We start from the raw sequence: 22,449 nt of genomic DNA, 5'->3' as shown, positions 1-22,449 counted from the left end.
AAATATCTGAAAGCTTCATTATGCAGGTCCCATAGCTGGTTGTGAATCTACACTGCAGATCTAGTTTAGGGCTGTTCAAAATAGAAAAATGTAATTATATTTTCATCAGCACTGCAAACCCTAAAGACTACCATATTACCATATTATAGGAAGCCTTTGTGAATATGTTAATATTTGTTTCAGACAATTCTATAATACACATGCTGCTAAACAAACTGACGGCTGCTGAAGGCAAAAAAAAAAAAAAAAAAAAAAAAAAAAAAAGTTGTTAAACATTGCTAAAAATGTACCCAAATTGTCAAATGTTTAGACTTCTATTGACTCCAAAAATCCCAGTTTCAATTAAAATGGCAAAATAAATAAAAATTGAGACAGAATTATCATTATCTTTAAAGTAATGCCAAACACAGTATTGCATATTGTTCTAATATGCCTTGAACCTTTAGCCCTGCACTTTGTATACTAGTGTTCACTAGCTTTGTTTTTTAAATACACCATTTTAGTGTAGGTACAACTGTTATTTCATCTAATGCAAATTGTAGAATAGACATGCAGGTGTAACGTACATCCCAATTAATCTGCCTCTGTTTTGAAAACAGAACAGCAGCAGTAGTTCACACTTATCTTAAAATACACATATTTATCAATCCAAACAATGGGATAAAGATATAATACAGTGCTTATTTATGTACAGCTGGTTAGACCTAAGGAACAAAATTCGAACTGCAAAAAATATTATTTCGTCGTATTTCCCAAACATTACTATGCATTATTTATATAAGAAGTGAATAAGAATATGGTTTTGAGGTAATTTTAAGTGGAATTTTGTAAAGCATTAAACATTTCTTATTCTGAAAGGCTATAAATCTTTTTTAAATAGTGTTTTCCTTTCAGTGACTAAAGACTTCCAAAAGTTAGTACGCTTCTAGGTAACAGTTATGTACGCAGCTTTATAAGAATTACTTTCAAATTTTTCAATTTGAAGGCCTGCCTCCCAACAAGAGTTTTGAGCTATGTACTTTTGTGTATGACTGTCATGTATTCTCAAGTGTTAGCAAGGCTACTTCTCAAAAAGCACTAGAATTAAATTGCTGAGGATTTGTTGTGGTTTTTATGACTTCCAAGAAGATGAAAGGAAATAGACCACTTCTGTTTTATTTACTTTTTGACTTATAATGTGGAAGCTTCAATGTTTTTACATTATGAGAGGACAATTTAGAAAAATGTGAATTTTTGTGACTGTTAGGGATTACTGTAAAACTAATTAATAGATACCATACATCTACAAATAAAACTGACTTTTCTACTGACTTCTCAGTAGAAAAGTTAACATGCTAAGAGCTAATTATAAAGACAGTGCTGGGACTAATCCCTATAGACGGTATTGTGAAAGGCCCACTGGATATATCTGACCTGGAAAAGAGCTTCACGCTGTCATTAGAGAAGCTTTGTGCACCTCTCTCATATTTCTGAAAAGTGAAGAAGTGTTTGACCTCACTGAAGACCAGCTCATTAAATAACATGTTTCCTGATGATAAAAATCCAATAGAAAGGGGCCTGTGAGGCTGCAGTCTTTCTGTGGCTTCCCAAATGAGATCCAGCCATCTGAGCACTCTGCAAGGAACGCCGAACCTGCAGCGCACCTGGTGACTAGAGAAGAGAACCCTGCTAAGGGATGCTCCTAGCCTTCACACTGTCCCCAATTTCTAGTGACACAGGAGGAGTGATAGAAAGAGGTTCAGAATGTAAAATTGATTGTCCTCATTACAGAGGCTTTTCTTACTTTGGGTAGATGCAACAGAAGAGAGATAGAGAGCCACTTCATACAAGCGGCCTTCCCACTCAGCCAGCTGCGATCTTACGGCAGTCATTGAATAAAGGAGGTCAGCACAGTCGCAGGATGCGAACGCACAATGATAGCCCAGCTATTCATAAACTTGCAGCTTTGTGCTTTTCAAAAGCCAGGTAAATTACTTTATCTGGTGCTGGATGTAAACATACTGCATTCTCTCACGGTTTTTACCCCTAGTCCTGCTAATTCTCCCAGGTTAAGTATCAGTTGTTGCCCTGGCTCCTCCTCAGATTCGAAACAAAGCTTTCTTTACCTCTTCAACAGAGCAAGTAAAAGAGAAACTATGGGTACAGAATTTATCCAATCATATCTATCAGATGTTTTGTATCTGATGCTGCCCTTCTAAACCTCGTAAAATAGCTTTCTTCATAACCCCATTCAAACTCTGGCCTGACACTTGTCCTTTTCCTGCTCCTCCACTGTCTTCCAGGAATCTTCACACGCATCCCATCTGAACACAGCAGGCAGGGGGGAAACTGAACATAAGTATAGTTATGTCTTAAGAGTGGAAGCAGAAACAGAGAGAATAAATGACTTGGATTAAGGAATAGCATAAAAATATAAATAAATGACCTTAGATTAACTGGTTTCAATACAGCTTTTCTCAAGTCAGTAGCAAAAGTGAGTTAGAAGAGTAAAAGGAAAAAAATAAAAGGAAGTCTGATGGGGAAGAACCTTCCAACATTTCAGTAGACAGTATCTTCCAGGCAGTGAGAAATGAATCTCATTTGAAAAGTAAACATCTACTTCCCACTGTGAAATATCGTAACTCCAGGTTAATAGCAGCAGAATAAGCAAAGAGCAAAAGGACAACAAAAGACCTGTTTGTAACTGAATATGGCCTTTCACTGAAGTTCTTCATACAAAACCGCCGTATGGAGAGCATTATAAGATATCAGTACAGATAACATCACTTACTTTGTTAAATTCTAGACACCGAACTACCTTAAGCACAAAAAAATTAATGGATATGTAAGTGATCTGCTTCTGCTATATACTAAAATACTTATTGATCCTCAGTGGAATTCTGAGGAAATTGTCAGCACAGCTCTGCACGTATGTCTTTATATCTCTTCCCTGCACATTTATTTCTCTTTCCATAGTTAGCTAAAACTTTTCATCTATGCGTTCAAAGCTCTGCAAAATTCCACTCCTAGCCACATCTTTTTTATTTTTTTACCATACTTCCCAGTGCCTACTTTCCCAGCAAACAGCTTTAAAATTTCTTTCCTAAATTTTCTTTGTAGCTTACTTTTTTTTTTTTGATTGCTACCATTTTCTTTTTCAAAACACTTTTTAAAAGTAGATTTCTAATGTAAGGCCGTAGAAAGTCCTTCTCTAAAACACTGCATCTTTTAGTGAATGAATGGGCAGCTTGTCCAATGTATGTGAAATACACTGTCTGCATCTAGTATCTATTGCTCTTCATACATTTTTGCATTCTTTCTTTCAGCTAGTTCCCTCACATTCTCTCTCTCTGAAACTCCTTTAACTACTTCACTTTTTATTACATTTACCCACATTCTTCCCTCTTAAACAGTTTTTCTTTCATGGCTTTCATATAATTTGGCACAGTAAATTGAAACAAAAACCTCAGGATAAGCAAAGGGATCATCCCAGAGGATCTATCTGGTCAGTGGCAATAGAGAAGACTGAAGCTGAAGGTAAGAGGCCTGAAGAAGCACTCCTCAGAGCCTCAGACTGGCAGCCCTCTGCTCCTCTGCTGAATTGTCCGTTCCTCTCAGGGCAAGGGGGAGAGACAGCAGGGAAAGGGATTTCTGGACGATCTCAGGTGATTTTTCTTTATCTGAGCAGCAGAAGATGATGATAAAGCACGGGAATCATGGAAAAGGTTTCCTGGAACCTAGCCTCTATATGTTAAAAGAAGGTGTTTCAAGTACATATGTTTTTAATGTAAGTTTTAGCATGGCACAGAAATCTTGGCATGAAGAGTCAGTATTTCCTCAGTACTATCACGACAACTTGCCTCCAGTAGAGAACATGGGCCAAGTTTTCTACGATGCTTTTTTCTGGCCTTAAAGGGCAAAAGGCTCAAATTCACTCAGGGTATGCAGGATATCCTAGAGAACTTTCAGCATACCCATACCTCATCAGACTGAGGCAGATGGGATGACAGATATTCTTGAGGTACCATTGCTCTTTAATGGGAGCAAGTTTGTTGCAATCTGCAAAGAAGGAAAGTGTTTTTTGCAGCTAGAAATGTTTGTGCAACCATACCCGGCCATCAACAAACTCAGAACAGCTTCCTCATGAACATATGTTATGATGTACTGTCAATTCAAAAAGACATTAGTTTTTTCCCATGGTATCCTGACTCCTTTGGCTCCTTCTGAATGCTACTCCTTGAAAACAGTAGCAACTCAAGATGTCTTTTAATATAACCATTCAATGTGTGACAGCCCACACAAAAGCTAAACTGAAAACAAAATTATTAATCTCACAACAGGTTTCTCCACTGCACTCACCATGATGATGTCTGAGTACTTTAATTCATGTAGTAGTTAAAGCACTGACTAAAAAAAATTATGCTGGGCATTTGGAAGACCCACTTCCAACGCAAGCAAATTCCTTCAGATTCCTTTATAGTAGCAGTGTATTTACAGATAGGCCACAAGATCTTTGAAGTTATGCTGCAATGACTAGGATTTTGTTTCAGGCTTTTTATATACGACAGTGTGACGGCTATTGGCCCCTCCCTTGAGGTTTTCAGCCTTTCTTTTTTATCATTTGCATCAGCAAATATATATTGGAAAGATCTAACTCATAAGGGATGTTCTGTATTTTTTCCTAGAAGAGGTAAGAGCACACCAGTACTTTTGCTCTAAATCACTCATCACACCTACATGGTCAATCTTCAAGCATTTTGTAATACATTCTATACACTTATCACTCTCTTTCTTTTTCAAATTCATTCTTAAAACTAACTAAAAACTATTTTAGATTCCAACATTGTTAGCATATACTGTGTCAGATACAGTTCTCTGGCAGAGAAAACACTCTTTCCCATATTTTGAAACATATCATTTCCAGTCATGGAACTTATCACCTACCAGTTAAAATGTGACTCTATGCTGAATTAATGTGACTTTACAAATGCCAAGGACAAATAGATTTAGCCCATCATTAGCTACTTAAATTCCTTCACATTTCCTTTTTAGGGTTATATGTATAATTATAAAATACTTTCCATCCAGGAACAGAGCAATCTTGAAATACTATGGATCACACAAACATAATTTGTCTTACTAAATATGAGTAATTATGGATATAGATATTCAAGCTCCTCCAGAGTTATTTATTAAGGTTACATGCAATTATAAAATATTTTATGTCTAGGAACACAAAATATTGCAGATTATATTTATTAATACAGTTCAAGTTTTTGTAAGCTTTGGTCACACCTCTAAGCATCACTGATATATAACTTTGTAAATCAGCTGTGTTCATGCAATGTACACGCAGTTTTGCTGAACTAATAGAGATAAAATAAATACATTCAAAATAGCTTTTCCAAGAGAAAATGCTTTCTGACTACTTTTATCGTTTGTCTTGTAACTTGAGTGTAAAAATAGAACTGTCATCAATCTTCCTGATCACCCTTAGACTCAAACAATTTTGAGCAGACAAGGCACACTTCTGCTGATTGCTGTTAAAAATCAGAGCATATTAAACTGTACTGAGATGCAGCTCTTACTCAGCAAAGGCTGAAAATTTCTAGTTTTTTAGCAAGTCATAAAGCACTGATATTTAAAATATTCCTATATTGAGTACAGTCTATTTGCCCTTTGAAATTCTGAAGAACTGACACAAACAAATCCAATATTTTTTAATAACAAAAAACACTGAAAGACACAATATTTGAATAACACAGCCTATGTGTAGCAAAAGGATTTTTGCTATCAATTTTAAAGGTACTTTTACATCTACCAAGTGTGTCAGCTACAGGATGCAATATTTCCAGAAGCTGAAACTACCATACGAGCTGTTGAGCTAATCCTCACTTGCAATTACATTACAAGTTTTCTTTTCACAGATTAGACTGCCCAGACTGATCAGAATCTGGTTGCCTCTCAGACACAATGATAACTGCGTCTATTTTGTGAGGGATTTTAGGAAGGGAGATGTGAGATGGGAACATGTGTATTGTAATGTCTTGATTTATTTTGTTTTTGAGGATATATAAGAAGTATGCTATTCTTTTTCATTTGCTATATATCTCTTGATTCATGGCCATCACTTGAAATAGGGAGTTAGGGACCAGGAACTGTTGTGGTTAGGGGTATTTATAGTAGTTGTATATTTTTAGAAGTGTAGATGACAAAGATGTCAACCCAGCTTATGCTGTTTCCCTGTATCTTAATCTAAATCGCTAGACAAATAAGCCTGTGGGACCAAAGATTAAAGAACTTTAGTCTGAGGATTTTCTCATACAGAAATGGATTTTTGTGTTTTGAAAACTTGGTTGTATATATTCAGAATCACCGACTCAATACATCTGCAAATTCACGAAGTAAATAAGCTACACAAGTAAAATAGGTCATACAAACCTGCAATCGCCAGGTGGAGGGATTTTCTGTACTTCTAACTTATAAGCAGATATGGAGAAAAGACAAATTTCCCTAACAAGCATTTCTTAGATGGTATTATAAATGAATTATTCTTATAAACGAGACAGAGAGAATCTATGTCTTAAATCATGTCTTTCAAATCAAAATAACTTAAATTATTTATAAGTTTCCTGATAATATTTCAATTCTGATATCTGCATTATGACATAATCTTTTCTTAGATGATCACATACTGGTTTCCATTGAAAATTAAGCAAAATAAGTGAATTTATTCACATGGAACTCTCTATTGTTTCTCGTAGCTTTACTAGCATTTGTAAGCATGTCTTGGATATTTCTAAACTATACTGTGGTCTATTAAAGAGACATACTTTTGTTATCCTGTGACGTTTTAATAAATACAGCCTTAGCACAGAGACTGGAATGCACTGCCTAATCACTAGAGTCATGTTTATTTACTTCCTTTTTCTTATCCAAATAGTTAAATTTAAAGTTATATGTAAGGTAGAACAACTTGAACAAAGGGGGAGTATAAATGTCTCTACTATAAGACAGCAGTAGTCTCACGGGAGGTTTGGATTGCAGTCCTCCAAGGCGGAAGAGGGACGATGACTCGAGTTCTCAGTATCTCTGGTCATGAAGAGCAGCAAGAGTTTCTCTTCTTTGGGCAAAGCAGTAATGAATACTATGGTTTCTGCAAAGCCAAATCCAGGATGCAGACTTTTACAAAACCTGGTATCAAACTCCTGAACTCATATAAGAAGAACTCCCTGCAGATACTGACAGGGCTTTTCATGGGCTTCTGAGGCACTTTTTGAGCAAACTGCTACTAAGTTACTGTAAACTTAGAACCAAAACCACAACAGGATGTAGGTATCTAAACTGGGAGACATTAGGCATGCAAAATGGTGATTCTAAAAACCTCTCCATTACATCATGGATCCTAAAATTTCATTTCCTTTGGCTCTTGCCAAAGCCTGCAGTATTTTTGATGGGGAAGAAATCTATAATGAATAGAAGGAAAATAAATCCATTTGTGTTATTTTTTTAGATATAAATCAATAAAAAAAACTATTCAAAAGTAATAATAAGCTTGTTTAGTAAAATTAGTTTAAAGTTCCACTGCTGTCTTTCCAAACTAGCTGGAAGAAAAAGCAGTGATTCAGGGGAGCAATTTGATTCTGTGTCCTATGATGATTCTATAACACTATATGATATTTAGTCATTCATCTTGATAATTTTAATGGCTAGATAGGTCTTCAAATCTTCAAATCAACTTACTCCTAAGAGTGCCAGAACTACAGGCACAATGCACTTATATTTACAGAAACCTAATGTGGTACACATTCTCCATAATGACTGGGGAAGTTTTGTTTTTTCCTTTTTGCCTCATGCTCAGTTTGGAAATGAGCAATATGGGAGAGCTGAAGGAAATCTCTGAAGTGTATAACTCTATTTTCTCTAACAACAACAACATCTGAACAGTGTGAATTCAGAGACAAGAAAATATAGGCAAAGAATCGACTTGATAAAGAAATTCCATTATAAGTCAATTTGAAATTAGCATTTAGCAGAGCTACAAAAATACAATGCAATAACTTGGAAACAGAAAAGCATCTGGGACAGAGTAGTTCTAGGTGTGCATGTATTTGTTATTACAGAGACTGTCAGGCACTTTGTCTACAGCAAATTTAGGAATATAATGCCTCCTGCTTGCTTTTCTAAGATGAAAAGCATGCAGATACAGATGAGATATTTAGACAAGGAGAGTACTGATTGATCCTTTGTTCTTCTGGAAAACCTACAAAGTTCATGTTTCCTGGGCTTAGATTAGCTCTGCTATGTTGATGCCCCATAATTAATGGGCTAAATCCTAAATTAGTTCAAATTTATACAGATGCATCACTACAGTGCGATACGATATTGCAGAAGCACAACTAAGAGCATGGTGAACTGTGTTGCCTATAGTTTTGACCTCCAGAAGCTTTTCCAAAATATCTTGACAAACCAAGCGTGTAGGGAACTGAATCCATGCTATAGAGGTAAAGATTCATTATCATCCAGCTCAGTAAAAAGGAAATGAGAGAAACGGAACTTTGGCAACAATACAATAATATAAGTAGTAATACAATAAGTAAGGCACGGATTCTTGCAGCAAAGTATATTGCCTAATTTTCCCTTAGCCACTAACATTTAATACAGCCACCCAACTGTGCAACCCTGTTTCAAAGATGTGTTATGTTGGGTTAGCTACTCAGTTCTTTTGGTCTTTTATTTCTCCTGGATGCACATCATACTGAAAGTAGCATTAAGAAGAATTGAATTACTTCTGATTTTGTTTTCGAGCTATTGTGTGAAGGTGAATAAATAACTTCAGATTAGCTTATAATTGATCTGGTTTCCTGTAAGTGATGCTGAATATTTTAACTGAATATAATTTTGCATAGGTGTTAGAAACTAATTTTAATTTGCATACTGATGATTCTCATTTTTAAGGCTTGCAGAGTTTAACATTTAAAAAATGGTAAGGAAACAGAAACGCTGAGTGATTTGTCCTGTAAACAGAACCATAAGCACTGATTTGTGCTCCCAAATTCTGTTTGCTTGTAATTCAAGAGCTCCTTTTCAGGATTTGTTATTATTACTATAGCTAATCCAGAGGAGGGACATGTGGCTACTTGTGAGACAAAAAATGTGCTAAATTGTTCGTTTTTCACTTAACTAAAGCAATATCCTTGGGTAGAAAGTTAAGCTCATGTGCTAACCTACATCATCATTGAATAAATAAAGTCCTGTCTGAAGTTTTCATCAGAATGCCTGTGCATATCACAGTTCAGGAAAGGAAATAATATAAACTTAGTGTTTATATATTTTGCTTCTAACACACAAGAATAGGACATTCAAAAATCTCTATTGGTTTATCTACCAGATCTACTGTAATTATTTCATTTTCATTTAAGGAATTCTTTACAGTGCTTTATTTTTCATCTTGTCAACTAAGTGCTGCCCACTTGAACTTAAGCAGGTGAGATTAGTCTCTTCCTTCAGAAAGAAAAAATGGTTATTTTTTCTAACCCATCAAGTTGCTCCCATGTTTCACTCATAAAGAAACATGAAGCCAATTGTAAAGTATATAACTACTAAATTATGTAACTACTAAAATATTCCATCTGGGCTATCATTTCTATTCTTTTGTTTTGTTCTTGGACTTCTGCTAGTTCCCTGCTTTCCAGTACAAGTTCAAACTTGCCACCTTTAACAAAGTAATTCATAACACAGTAACTCTTCCTACCATCTGGTGCTTCACCCCTTGTCAACACTTCCATTTTGCCATTCACCGTTAACCCAAAACAAGAGCTTATTTGTTCTTTGTTCTACTCTATTCCTCACAAAGTAAAAAAAACTCATCTACAATCCCACTTATAAAGCTATAATTTTCTTATTCTCAAAGACCACTTGAAAAATAATTCCAGAGTGATTCTGACAATAGCAAGGGAGTTTAAGTTATACAGAGAGCCACCTCCATCATTATTATCCTCTTCATATTGTTTTCCATATTCACCTGCCACACTTTATCAATAATTAGATTAGAACCTCTCTGGATGAGAGGTAGGTCTATAAGAATATTTTATTTCCATCTATAGGGGCACTTTTATAACTCACACTGATAAGATTTCTTCAGTTTTATCCGTTTTAGTGAACTTATTTCTTAAAGGTGAACCTTCTGATCCAGACCCCATTACACCAAAGTGGCATTTAGTGGAGTCCAAATCACTGACTAATGTGAGAACTTGCTGAGCAAGGGAATAGCTTTTAGCATGTGTTTGGAGCTGTTCTTTTCCTTCCCCACCATTCTCCTTCCTTCACAACATTCATTAATGCCTCAAAGAAAGCTATTTTAACGGGGTTAAAAAAATAGAGGATTTCTGATGAGTTTCAGTACTTCAGGAATTTATGAATGTTAGATAATTGTCAAAAAACTGTATAAAATGGGCAGATTGTTTTTGTTGAAGGTGAAACAGAGGGTATGGATGCACTGTGCATCATGTATGCCAATGTACAGTATGGATTAGCATAACTGTAAATGTTATTTAAGCACTAGGTGCAATTGAACTGTCCATCTGATCAGTCAGAGATCAGCATACCTGCAAAAATTTCACATAACATAAAGATTGATTATCTGTGCTAACTGCAAGAATCTGAATAGCACTGTTCTCCCAAAATAATAATTCACATGAAGTCTTTCCAGAAATAAGAATCTGGTACCAATGAACTAAGACCAGTTTTTGGAGAAAAAAACAGGAATTAATCAGGATTAAGGAAATTAATTACAATCAATCAACCCTTATCATTGGCTTATGTAAACTGAAACAAGTAAAAGGGACAGAGACAGAATAGGACTGATTATTGTATTTCATCAAATCAGAAATACTCTCTGGCTGCATACTCCACATGCTCTCAACATGGTCAAGTTTGGCTGCTTAGAAACTCATGAATTGCAGTCAAATATAATTGATAAGTTGTGAATGATATTTTTCTTACAATATTTTGGAAAAATCAAAGATTTCTATATTTTCTGTTGATGTTTAAAGTAAACTAAAAAGAACTATCTTATTAAAGAACAACCATCACACTTCTTTTGACAAATTGTTTAACTGAAAAAAATATCATTAGAGAGTAATATTTAAGAAAACAGCCTAAAAACAAACATATGGTATATTAAAATAAAAACACATATTTAATACAATTGAAAATTATTTTAAATGGACTGTATTATATTTATTATGCCCTAAACTTTAATCATTTAATCTGTTGGATCTCTGAACATTGCTTTTTCTGAACAACAAATTATGTCATCTTAGCTATACAATATTTAGACTGTCCCTTCTTTCTTAAGAAATTATAATAACTTTTTGTTTCAAACAAAATCTTCTGGAATGGACTATAATGAATTCTTTTAATGTAAAGGACATGCTTGAAGATTTCCCAGGGGTTTATTCTAGTCCAAATAATTTAAATACTGAAGCACAGTAGTAGCTGTTTAAATCTGATCTGCCAGTAATTATCATCATTTATCTTTGGCTATAAAAACTACTTACTATACATCACATACTCTCTGATGAATCACTCTTTCAGAAGAGAAAAAAAATGAAAAACAGCTTGCCAAGCTGTTATCTTAGACCTTTATACTTTTATTTACGCTATTACTAGTAGGCTGCAGAATGTTCAGATAGCACTATTAAATTTGATACCTAACAGGCATCAAATTCTTCTAATAATGACACTACAATGTCATTGACAACCCTGAAAAGCAACAGAAATATAAATGATCTTAGTACCGATGGTGTCAAGCATTTCATTACCATATGTCTTGCCTGAAAAAAATGCAATATCCCAAATCAATGTCTTGCAGTATGTGCAGAAGCCAGTGTTAATAAACATGAACTAGCATTCTCATGAATAAAACAAGCACTACTCATCAAAGATCTGCAAGTCTTTCAAAATGCTGTCTCAACTTCCTGAATGCATGTTACTCTTGCCAATTCTGATGCCACTGTTTTGGAGGGAAATAACTCAAGTATATTTAACATGGCATATTCATATATGACAACATAATAAACTGCTAAGCCAGCTACTCCAGCATACTAATAAAAATGGCTGCATGTATTTTGAAACAAAGCTGTTCTTACAAGGCTAAATAAAATTGCATGGTAATATTTATGGTTCTCCAAAGAGGCAAGAATGTTTATTGAGCTCTTCATACCTTCCTTATTTTACTAGCCTGCTCACTATTACCTTGTAATATGGGAATAAAAAACTACAATACACCCAGACATGTTAACTTTGACACTGCAATAAGCGCAAATATGTAGATTAACTAAGTAATTACTTAGATCGTATAGATTGGCAAATATATTCCATGCATGATCTTACTGACAGTTCAGCCTCATATCCTGTTCTATATTTAAAAACTCCATCAGAAGAGCTGGACAACGATCGCAGATACAAGACCATGCTGTTGAGTGGGGGTGGAGAGAGGGAGGATGCATAAAAATCAGCCCTATAGGAAGGATGGAATGCATGCTGATTTACATTTCACAAATTTGCAGTATGAATTACAACACAGTTATCTGGCATAGGAGTTTCTGGAACATGGCATTACTGTAAAACATCTGGCATGCCAGGTTCTGAAGCTGACTCAGGTGCCAAAAATAAGACACAAAAGCCTAGTTTCTGTGGCTCTTGGACTGAATGCCTAAGTAACGGACTGCAATCAGAGCAACTTCTGTAAATGTATCTCTCACGGCCTTACAGTGCATTATATCCTCAAGAAAGTTGGAGGATTGGTGAAATAACTCTTCCTCTCATTTAAAGCTTTATTAAATATACATTAGGATGTCTCATGTCACGCACCATAATTTTTAAAATTATATTTTTTTTTATCAAGTAGGATGACTTTGCACCTACTATCAAATGTGGGTTAAATTTTGGGAGTGCAATCATTTGGGAAGATAAAAATGTGGTGTTGCATAATTTGTTGCAGTAACTATGCCTGTTAATAAACACGTGTTAACAGAAGTAACATGGATTCAGCAGTAACAAGCACTCTTTTCTTACTACTTACACCTTGCACCATTCTCTTTCAAGAAGAGGTACAATATGAAAAGCTGATGTATCGCTGAAGAAATTGATTTTCACTGTGTCCTCAGCTGATTAACACTAAATGGAGGCTATCGTTCTATAAAGCTTTATTGCTTCTTTCAAACAAGGCCTCCTTCAATCCATTTTGTTGCAGATATTGGCCTGTTAGTGGAATGCATCTTACAAATAGGGACAACCTGCAGATAAATACTTCCTGCAATGCTTACACAGACATATTTTTGCTAACTTCAGACTTTGTACAGTCTATTACCTTTTAAAGAAGAAATAGTATGTGTCCCAGCCTCACAGCCAAAAAAGATTAAAAAAAAAAAAAAAAGAGTAAGTAACTCCAGATATACTAGTATGTGAAATTCTCATATTTGCAATAGAAATACAGGATGAGAGAAGGATTTTTCTAGCAGTATTTTTCTAAACTGCATGTAGCTTTGCCTTGACAATACATTTGGTAAAGTACCTGTATCGTATTTGCAGCGTTACTGAAACAGTATGATATCCAAGCTATTAGCTCTTACCATCAGTGACTTGAACTTCGTCTTGGATGTTGTCTGGCTTATTTGCATCAACCACTGCAGAATTTCTTGCAGCAGGCATAGCAGTTGCTCCAGGAACTACACCGGTCAGCAGCACTTCCACTCTTTTTTCTATTCTATTCCTGGCTCGACAGCGTACCACAGCTACAGAAAAGCAAGAATCCATTCTTTATAAAATATTGCCAGCAAATAATTTTAACAAAACAGCTAAACATAGAAGTGAAATGGTCTTAAAGCAGGATGGAATTCTAAATAAGGACCAACACGATGAAAAGATTTTTCTTATCTCACAGTTTCCTTTATTTGTTCTTTTGGTGAAGTAGTAGAAAATATTGTTAAGCAAATGAAAGTCTTTTTCTACGGTTGGTTCCCCAAACCACTAGCAAATTTCTCCCTTTTTGCAATTATGAAATGTATATCTTTATTTTAGTTTATTTGCAAATAGAAATTATGGTATAGTTTGATATGTATCAGTGAGAAAGCCGCATTGAAAGAATAACAAAGAAATGAAAGAACTTAAAAGTTAAATGCAAGAAATGACAGTTAAAATTGGGAAAAATACTAAGTTATTCTTTGATTTATTAATACAAGAATAATTTTGTTCAAAATTCAGATCTTACAGAACAATGCTAGAATAAAAAACATTCTGATCTGAGTTTCCCTTTAAAACATAACAGAGTTTTGTTCAATTCAGTTACTGGTTTTAATTTGCTTCCTCTAAAACCTGTCCCTTTTCATTAGAAGTTAGTTTTTTTGCCTATACACTAGATTGTATAAAGCCTACTTCAATAGTTATTGTTTGTGGTTTTTCAGTAGTTGTTGTCAAGGGAAGAAGAGAAGATTATATTCTGGAACTGAAAGGAAAATACATTTTCCCAAACAAAAGACTTAGAATTTTCCAGCGGTATTGAAATCAACTTGAAAAAGAAGAGCTGATTACATTCTTCTCAGTTTCAAGGTCTACATATTATTTTCATCAAAATTATTCCTCTGAAACCACAAAATTATTTGTTCTATTATTAAAAAGCTAGATATTTTTTCTTTCCACAAGGCAGTAAGTAATGATTCATAATCACAGACATTTAAGTAAGCAAGAAAAAGTTCAGAACTTCTAATTTGAATTTTTAAATAAAACAGCCAATGGAATTATACCCAGGGATTCTTTACAAATTAACTCTGAACTTAGTATCAAGATTTAATGATAAATGGTCCAGATACATCTCTTAGTAAGTTACTATGTTCAGAAAACATCAGAAAAAGAATAAGGAAACATTCATTTCTATACCATACTTTTTTCAAGTTTTAGTTCTAAAACTTGTTTCACCATCATTGTTTTTGAAAGCAGATTGCATATCATGATCAAGTCACTCCATTGCTCTCTCTTAAAAATAAAACAGACCTTTTTAAATTTTTCTTTTCCTATTTGATAGGTTTTGAATAATTCCTATAGCTCTTTTCTAAACATTTACATGAAAAGAGTTAGTTACAATTAAAAATGCATCTTTTTTCCCAGATGTACGGCCTTACATTTAATAGTAAATGCACATTACCTGTTTCATCCCAGCTTATCAAGTATTTCAGATCACTCTGTAAACATGCTGCATCTTCATCAGTTTCTATTCCACAGCTCATCTTACTACCAGAAGTCACTCTAATTTTTTTAAAATGACCAAGTAATATTTATGGATAAAAATCAGAACTCTGTGGGATCTGACAGGACAAGTCCCTGAGCAACTTGATCTAATTAGATTTGCTTTAAGCAGGGTGTTGGATTAGATGACCTCCAGCAGTCCCTTCCAACCAAAATTATTCTATGACTCCACAAGAAAAAAATTATCCTGGATGATTCTCCATTTGTAATTACTTCTATAAGCTAGCCAAGTTTTAATCTATTTAATATGTACTACATGGGTTGTGACCACTGATCATTTTAATTGGTCCCATGAGATACTAAGCCAAGTGACTTCTAGACATTTAAGTATATTAAGATGCAAATAAGAATGACATTCAAGATGAACTGCCTAATATACTAGCAAAACAGCTTTGGTTTTTGACATAACAGCTTGTAGCCTCCAGGCAATTTCAATAAATGAAAACAAATACATTAAAAAAATGATGATACAATTTTGATCATTATTAAAAGCAAAGTAGATTTCTTGTAAATTACTTGTTCTGGACTCCAGTCTTACAACTGTGATTTTTAAAAAGTAAATTTATAATGGAGAACCAACAAGATTCAAGGCAGGAATGGAATCTGTTTCATAAATACTCTCACATATAGGTATATTAGCTTTCCCGTTCATTTTTTCAATGAAAGACCTAGTACTTCCTTAGGAAAAGAAAAAGAACAACATATAATATGAACATGATGATGATGATCCCTAGAGATATGCATTCAAAATGAATGCAATGCTCCTTGTAGGCATTATAAACATTTACTGAACATAAAGGGATAATGGAATTAGTCATAAATATCTTACAGTTTAATTATGTTATTTTAAAGAAGTATTTTGGAATTTAAAATTACTTCAGATGGGACATTACTTAAGTTTCCGTCCATATGCAGCAGTAAGGTCACTTAAGGAATTTATGAGTGCTATCAGTTCAAATTCATACCCACTCTACCTAAGGAAAACAACAGACTGATAAAAGAGAGATTGAGCTCAAAGTCTGCTGCTGATAAATTACATTACAGTTTTAAAATAAGAACACAAACCTTCCCATCAATATATATATATATAATATATGTTTTAATACTAATGAGACTCTTTAAAATTACCATTTTGGGCAACAGTAGATCACACGATAATATTCTGCTTCATTTCTTTAATCTATTAAAGTGGAAATTAAGTAGATGAAAGGTCTAATTAATATCACATCATTGGTATTTGTCTGCAAGTAAAAGGTCCTTAAGCAAACTAAATTAATGACAGTAAAAATATCTTTTTCTAGAAGTTAGTTTTCCAGAAGTCAGTCCTGTACTTTAACCTATTTAGTGCAGGAGGGTATTACATTCACTCATCAAAAGACAAGTTGATATAAAATTGTCTATCATGCAAACCTCGATCTGTAGTTTTAAGCTCTTAGTTTTAAAAAGCTGTTCATAATTTCTATCAAGTATAATTCTAGGATTATATTATGCCTTAAAAATATAGTTGCATCAAGCCTATGAACATGCACTATCCCCAAAATAAGCAACAACAAAAATCCTATCAATGTCAGTCATCATGTAGTGCAACTTCTTAGTAATAGACAGAAAACTTACTGTTATTCACACTCTTCTACAGTCTGCTTTTGGTTAAGGAGCAAAATTCAAGGCTGAGCAAAACAGAGGACATCTAATCCAATATATGTGTCATTTAAACACTCTGAAAGAGTATTCTGGGCACTTAAATAGAAATCCAGCTTTGCATCAGTCTTTTTTTCTTGATTTACTTTCAATTTTTATTTTACTTTCTGTTACAGCATTAACTGGGACACAGAAGTACATATGCTTTGAGATTTCTAACCACTCCTGATTCCTTTTATCTACAATAAGAACAAAGTAACAGATTTGCTTTGTAGGTTGGAAAAGAGGATTTTAATTCCAAAAGCCTTGTAAAATATAAGTAGCAACTTTCTTTCAAATACAAAGGTAGTTTCATATTAAACTAATTTGGTGAATACACCTTATATGCTACCATCTGGGGATTCAGGTTTGTATAATATAGAAAGCTGCAGACAAAGTGATCTGGAAAAATAGTGTAAGTCATGCAACCAGCTTAGTGCTTCACCTCATGCTTTCTGAATATACTCTGACTTCGTATTAAAACGATCAAGTCATCTATTTCACCACTTTTCCCTCACCTACCTTCCTTTAAAAATTAATAACTGATTTTATCTTTTTTTTAGAACTGCAGCAAAGAATTATTGCAAAATCTTGTGAACAAGCAGGTGACAATGCAAATAACTATTTAGTTTTCTTAAATTTACTGTTCATGTTTTTTTCAATAACTACCTACCTGAAACTAATTTCTGTTGTGGTGCTTCAGGTATTCCATGAACTGGGTAGATCCAACGTATTCCCCGAATTCCCCCATTTTCTGCCAGAGTAATACTGTTTGGAAAATAAGTGAAGAGTATCATCATGATAGACTATTGAGAATTTTTTTCCAAAGTAATCTAGACTTAAGAGTTGTTGGTGGGGTGAGTCTCCATTTTATTGTGTTCTTTAATGCTAAACACAGCTAAGCAAAATATGAAATAAAATCCAAAATCAGAACAGCAGCAATTTACAACACTGAGTTTAGAGTCTTCCATATTATTCTGTTAGGATAGGGAATATTTGGTCTGATCTGCTCTACTTTATGTCATGTTCAAGCTGAAAAGTTCATTTATATGTAGGTGATGTTAGAGCCAAAGTTGAATCAGAATAAAGTCAAATACATATTTGTAATATATTACACAAAAATATCTACAAGAGAAACAGTAAATAATTATTAGCCTAATTATACTGACAAACTAGAGGCATCTAAGTGCTCTTAATTTGTTCTATATCTGTAACTGCATTGGCAGCTAATACTTTCATTTTTTAACTCAAAAACAGAAAAGGTAGATATTGAAATAGAATTATCCACCTTAAAGCTGCATTCTTTGCAGGGTACATTAAAAACTCATATTTGTCCTCAAAATCACACATCATTCTACTTGGGAGCTACAAATATCTGAAGGGGAAAATGACAATAGGTTTGAGCATTGTCAACTACTGTTCTATTTTCTTATGAGGATAAATTACCTCTTTAAGTCTTTATTTAATTCAGTAGAATCCTCATAAGGCCAGTTTTCACCATTCTCCCTCATTACATGAATTATCACCAGAGCTTCATACATTTTCATTGTATTCGGTATGAATAACACTGGGATGTCCAGTCTTCCTTTTGGAGCTAACGCAATTCCTGGAAGATAGAACAGATTGTCGTGGTATTTTGGAGGTTTTGAAAATTGATTTAAATCATATTATTTGCCTATTTCCCTTTTTATTTTTGATACAATATTTAACATTTCATATAGTCAAATCTCATTTTACTGTAGCATGTAGCCTGTCTTCCTGTAATGAGGTACCTCTTTATTCAAAGTTCTGAAGACAGGAAGACAGGAGTTTACATGAAGTGTTGTTTGGTATTTAAAAAAAAAAAAAAAAAAAAAGGAAGCAAATCAAAACAAAACCAAAAACCCTTTTAGAATTATATTTATTGAGAGAATTTTGAAATGAGACCAAAAAAGAATTTGAAGGCTCAAAACCAAATGAAGACGATTAAGTGAACGTCCCATTTTTAACATTCAGAGATCACATATATTATGTGTAAATCAGTCCTGTGATTTTCTGGGCACTAAGTTATGATTTTTGAACACTGGTTGGTTGCAACATAAGAAAGTAATGCTGCACAAAAAAGGTCAATCCAAAAACAGCACTTCATGTTAAAGGAAGAGATACTTGAAATACACTTGAAAGAATCTGTATTAGTGTTACTCCAGTTATGTCGGTTGGATACCATTTCTCCTCTGATGGACTTCACTCTAAAAATTTCTCCTCTCCTCTCTCTCTCTCTCTCTCTCTCTACCCTCTATATTGTCTATAATTAAGGTAACCTGAAACATTACATTACCAGGGCCTTTTTTCAATGGTTTGCCAGACTGCCACATGTCACAAGATCTATCTCAGGTCATGGCCCAGCCATTTCAGAAACAAAGTCATGGAAAAATTACAAAAACTAGAACAAGCAGATCCTACAGTCTTTTCACCACCAAACTCCTCGCTTCAAAAAAGATTCTTGAAATTCAGTGGAACAGATACTTTGGGATGCAGCTTTAATTCTACCTGCAAAAAAGTTTTAATCATGAACATCTACTTGACTATGAGTCTACTTGACTACTCAGAACTGAATTAGGTAATGACAAAAACGAGTGTATTTCAAATTCTCTGCCTCAGTTCAACTGGGACTGCATGGTGGACCACTTCTGTGTAATTTCTCTATCAGCTCTACAGAGCATAAGCACTGCGTGAGCTAAACTTAATTGAAGTAATGAAGCTGTGGGTCACTGTAACCAGGATTTTATTTGGAAGAAATACAAATGGAGAAAAATACACTTGCTGCTTCTAAAGTAACTTTGGAAAATGCCTAAAAGCAGGTAGTCTGACACTCTGATCAAGCTGTGATGACAACAAAAAAAATATCCTGCAATATCTTTGAAAGAAATCAACATCCTCTCACCGAAACTCAGTCTAAGCCACGTTATCTTTCGTATTGCACAGGTATTTGATGACAGGCTTGCTTTGTGCAGAAAGGATGTCTCCCTTATGCATTGCTGCTAGGTTTGCAGCACCTCAGAGTGCCCTCCCGTTGATTCTGCCCAGAAGAACAGCACTCAATTCAGATTCCACTAATTGAAAAAGAGAGATGAGGCAGAGCTCGCCATGCCTCATAGAGTCTGACAGGGAACCATTTAGAGCAATTTTTTTTGTTGATAGTTTCCCCATTAAAATTATCAGTGTAGAATAATGTCAGTTAAAACCACAGATGGCTCTGCTAAAATTAGGCTCAGAAAAAACTCTGTATAATCAGCTCTGCTTTTCTACCCTTATCCTCAGAATCCGCAAATGGCAAGCTCCAGAATATTCATACACAGTAGCTACTGCTGCAAAAGGCTTGCTAATTCTTTCTGCAGGAACTCATCCAGTAAAGGAGGATTGATATGAGGCAGTAGAGAGTGAAATATTGCCAGCAATGCAGTAAGCAACTGAAATACATAAAGAAAATTACATCTAGGTGTATTTTTCATTTATTTTCACCTGCTAGAAAAGGCAAGCCTGTCTTACACATGAAGACTAAGGTTTTTTATAGTAGCTCTTCCAAGGTGACTGTTTCAGTGCTCAATTCCAAGAGCTGAATAAAGTATGCATAGCATTTCTGCCTCAATTCTTATTAAGGGAGGATTTGTTTTTGTTTGTTTGTTTGTTTGTTTAGTGCTTCCAATGAGGTTGCTACGAGTTTTAAATCCCTCTTCATTTTTCCATATAACATGATCATCATCCCTTGTTATGGATTCCAGTCAAGAAAACAAGAGAATGCAGCACTGTGTCTTAGCTTTCCTATATCAGCACTATAATTTTGTCAGTCTAAATAGGTAAATAGGATTAAAATCATCAGGATCATCAGGCATCTTGACAGATTATTATGATTTGTCCTGTTTCTGCTTTTAAAAATACATTTGAGAAACTCTTTGTTTGCTCAGCAAGAGCAAGGCAATTATCTCACTATATCACAGCTGATATCTATTTATACAAGGAATATTCCAAGATAAACAACTTTGGTATCTCAGAAGAAGATATGAAACAAATTTATTATCTCAAGGCAAACATTTGGGGAGGGGTGCAGTATATTATTATGTCTTGAGCCATAAGTCAGTAAAGGTGTGAATAGTTCTTTCTATACCTGAAGTTAACTGGAAAGATAATTGGTCACCCACTCTCCTATGTCTTCTTGATACATGAAAAGCAAAATCCCTAAGAGAAATACAACTTGATCCAATTTATACTTTCCCACGGCACATACGTTATGTCAAAACTCCTATTTGGCTTCCTGTCTGGGACCAAAAAAATGGAATATAAGGCAATACAAGTTTGTTCAACTCATATATAATAAAGTAAGTAAAAGAGCTAATATTAGAGAATGTAAAATGATAAAGATAAAATTGGCCTCATTCTTCATATTAATGTGTACATCATCACTTTCTTTCTCTCAGTACAGTGTATTTAGGTAGATAGGATGCCAGAGAGATTCCTTTCATAGGTAGTCTGCAATGACTATATATCTAGAATGATATGTTCTTCTACCACAAGTTAGCATTATCTTTTACCCCATGTCTGAAAGTTTCCTTAGTTGAAAAAGCCAGGCATATGCAAACTAAATTACATAAGTAGTTGCACAAATGACTGGTTAAAACCTTAAGAAGTTGCTTTAAGAAATGAATGGCACAAGAGAAAATGGATGTTCGAATCTTTAACCAAAAGACTTCACACCATCACTATCACAAGCAGACAACAGAATGTATTAGATACAGAGTGTTTATAAGCTTTGTTTGCTGTTTTATGAATCTTGCCTTTATACAATTTTGTATACTTCTGGCAGACTTTCTAGTTTATTTCATTAACGGATTTAATTTAGAATGATTTATTCCTGGTACTAAATAATGGATACAAGTTAAACATTTGCTATTTAGATTAAAATAAATGGATTGAGAACAGAGCCCAGTAATTAAATATGTTGTTGTTTTGTTTAATGTAATTTATTTGGTTTTTAAATGAAGCCTGTCTAAAAGGCCAAGCATCAACTTTCCTTTGCATTTATAAAATTAGCCTTCTCTAACTAATAGCCTAGAGAGCAGCTGCTGCCAAAATCAAAAACATTACTTTGACAAGAAAATCTAGTACATTTATTTACCATTAGAAGTGAAGTAACAACTTATCTTACAGGAGTTAAAACCACTGGAAAAAAAAAATGTTTCTCACTAAAGTAATTCATTTCTTTGGTGAGAACCAAAACAAGAAAAACTGCACTTAAGATCTTTAACTCTGGGAAACCTTTAAAATAGAGGGGTGACGGAGATCATGAAGATCTCACTTTGTTATTGAGGATACATGAGCAACAATTTTCAAAACGCCTAGGATGTTTAATGTATTTCTGTACAGAGTCCCCATTACTAACGTATCACATTTGAGTATCTGTTTTGATGTAAGACTGTTCTGCAGTAGTACGTGGCTGATCAATAAACCCCC

At 34.3% G+C, this 22,449-nt stretch overlaps 1 protein-coding gene across 1 annotated transcript in view; it reads right to left on the bottom strand.

Moving 5' to 3' along the window:
* The window catches only part of CFAP47 (cilia and flagella associated protein 47), a 362,418-nt gene that overhangs the window by 25,961 nt on the left and 314,008 nt on the right, over positions 1-22,449 (bottom strand). The window contains exons 59-61 of the mRNA XM_062577000.1: positions 18,409-18,568; positions 17,636-17,730; positions 13,617-13,778 (exon numbers count right to left, since the gene is read on the bottom strand). Of these exons, the coding sequence (XP_062432984.1) occupies positions 13,617-13,778; positions 17,636-17,730; positions 18,409-18,568 (417 nt within the window). The remainder of the gene's footprint in view (positions 1-13,616; positions 13,779-17,635; positions 17,731-18,408; positions 18,569-22,449) is intronic.

Source organism: Rhea pennata, chromosome 1 (genome assembly GCF_028389875.1).
Source record: "Rhea pennata isolate bPtePen1 chromosome 1, bPtePen1.pri, whole genome shotgun sequence".
In the NCBI taxonomy this organism is placed as follows: domain Eukaryota; kingdom Metazoa; phylum Chordata; class Aves; order Rheiformes; family Rheidae; genus Rhea; species Rhea pennata.
This window is presented reverse-complemented; position numbering and strand designations above follow the sequence as displayed.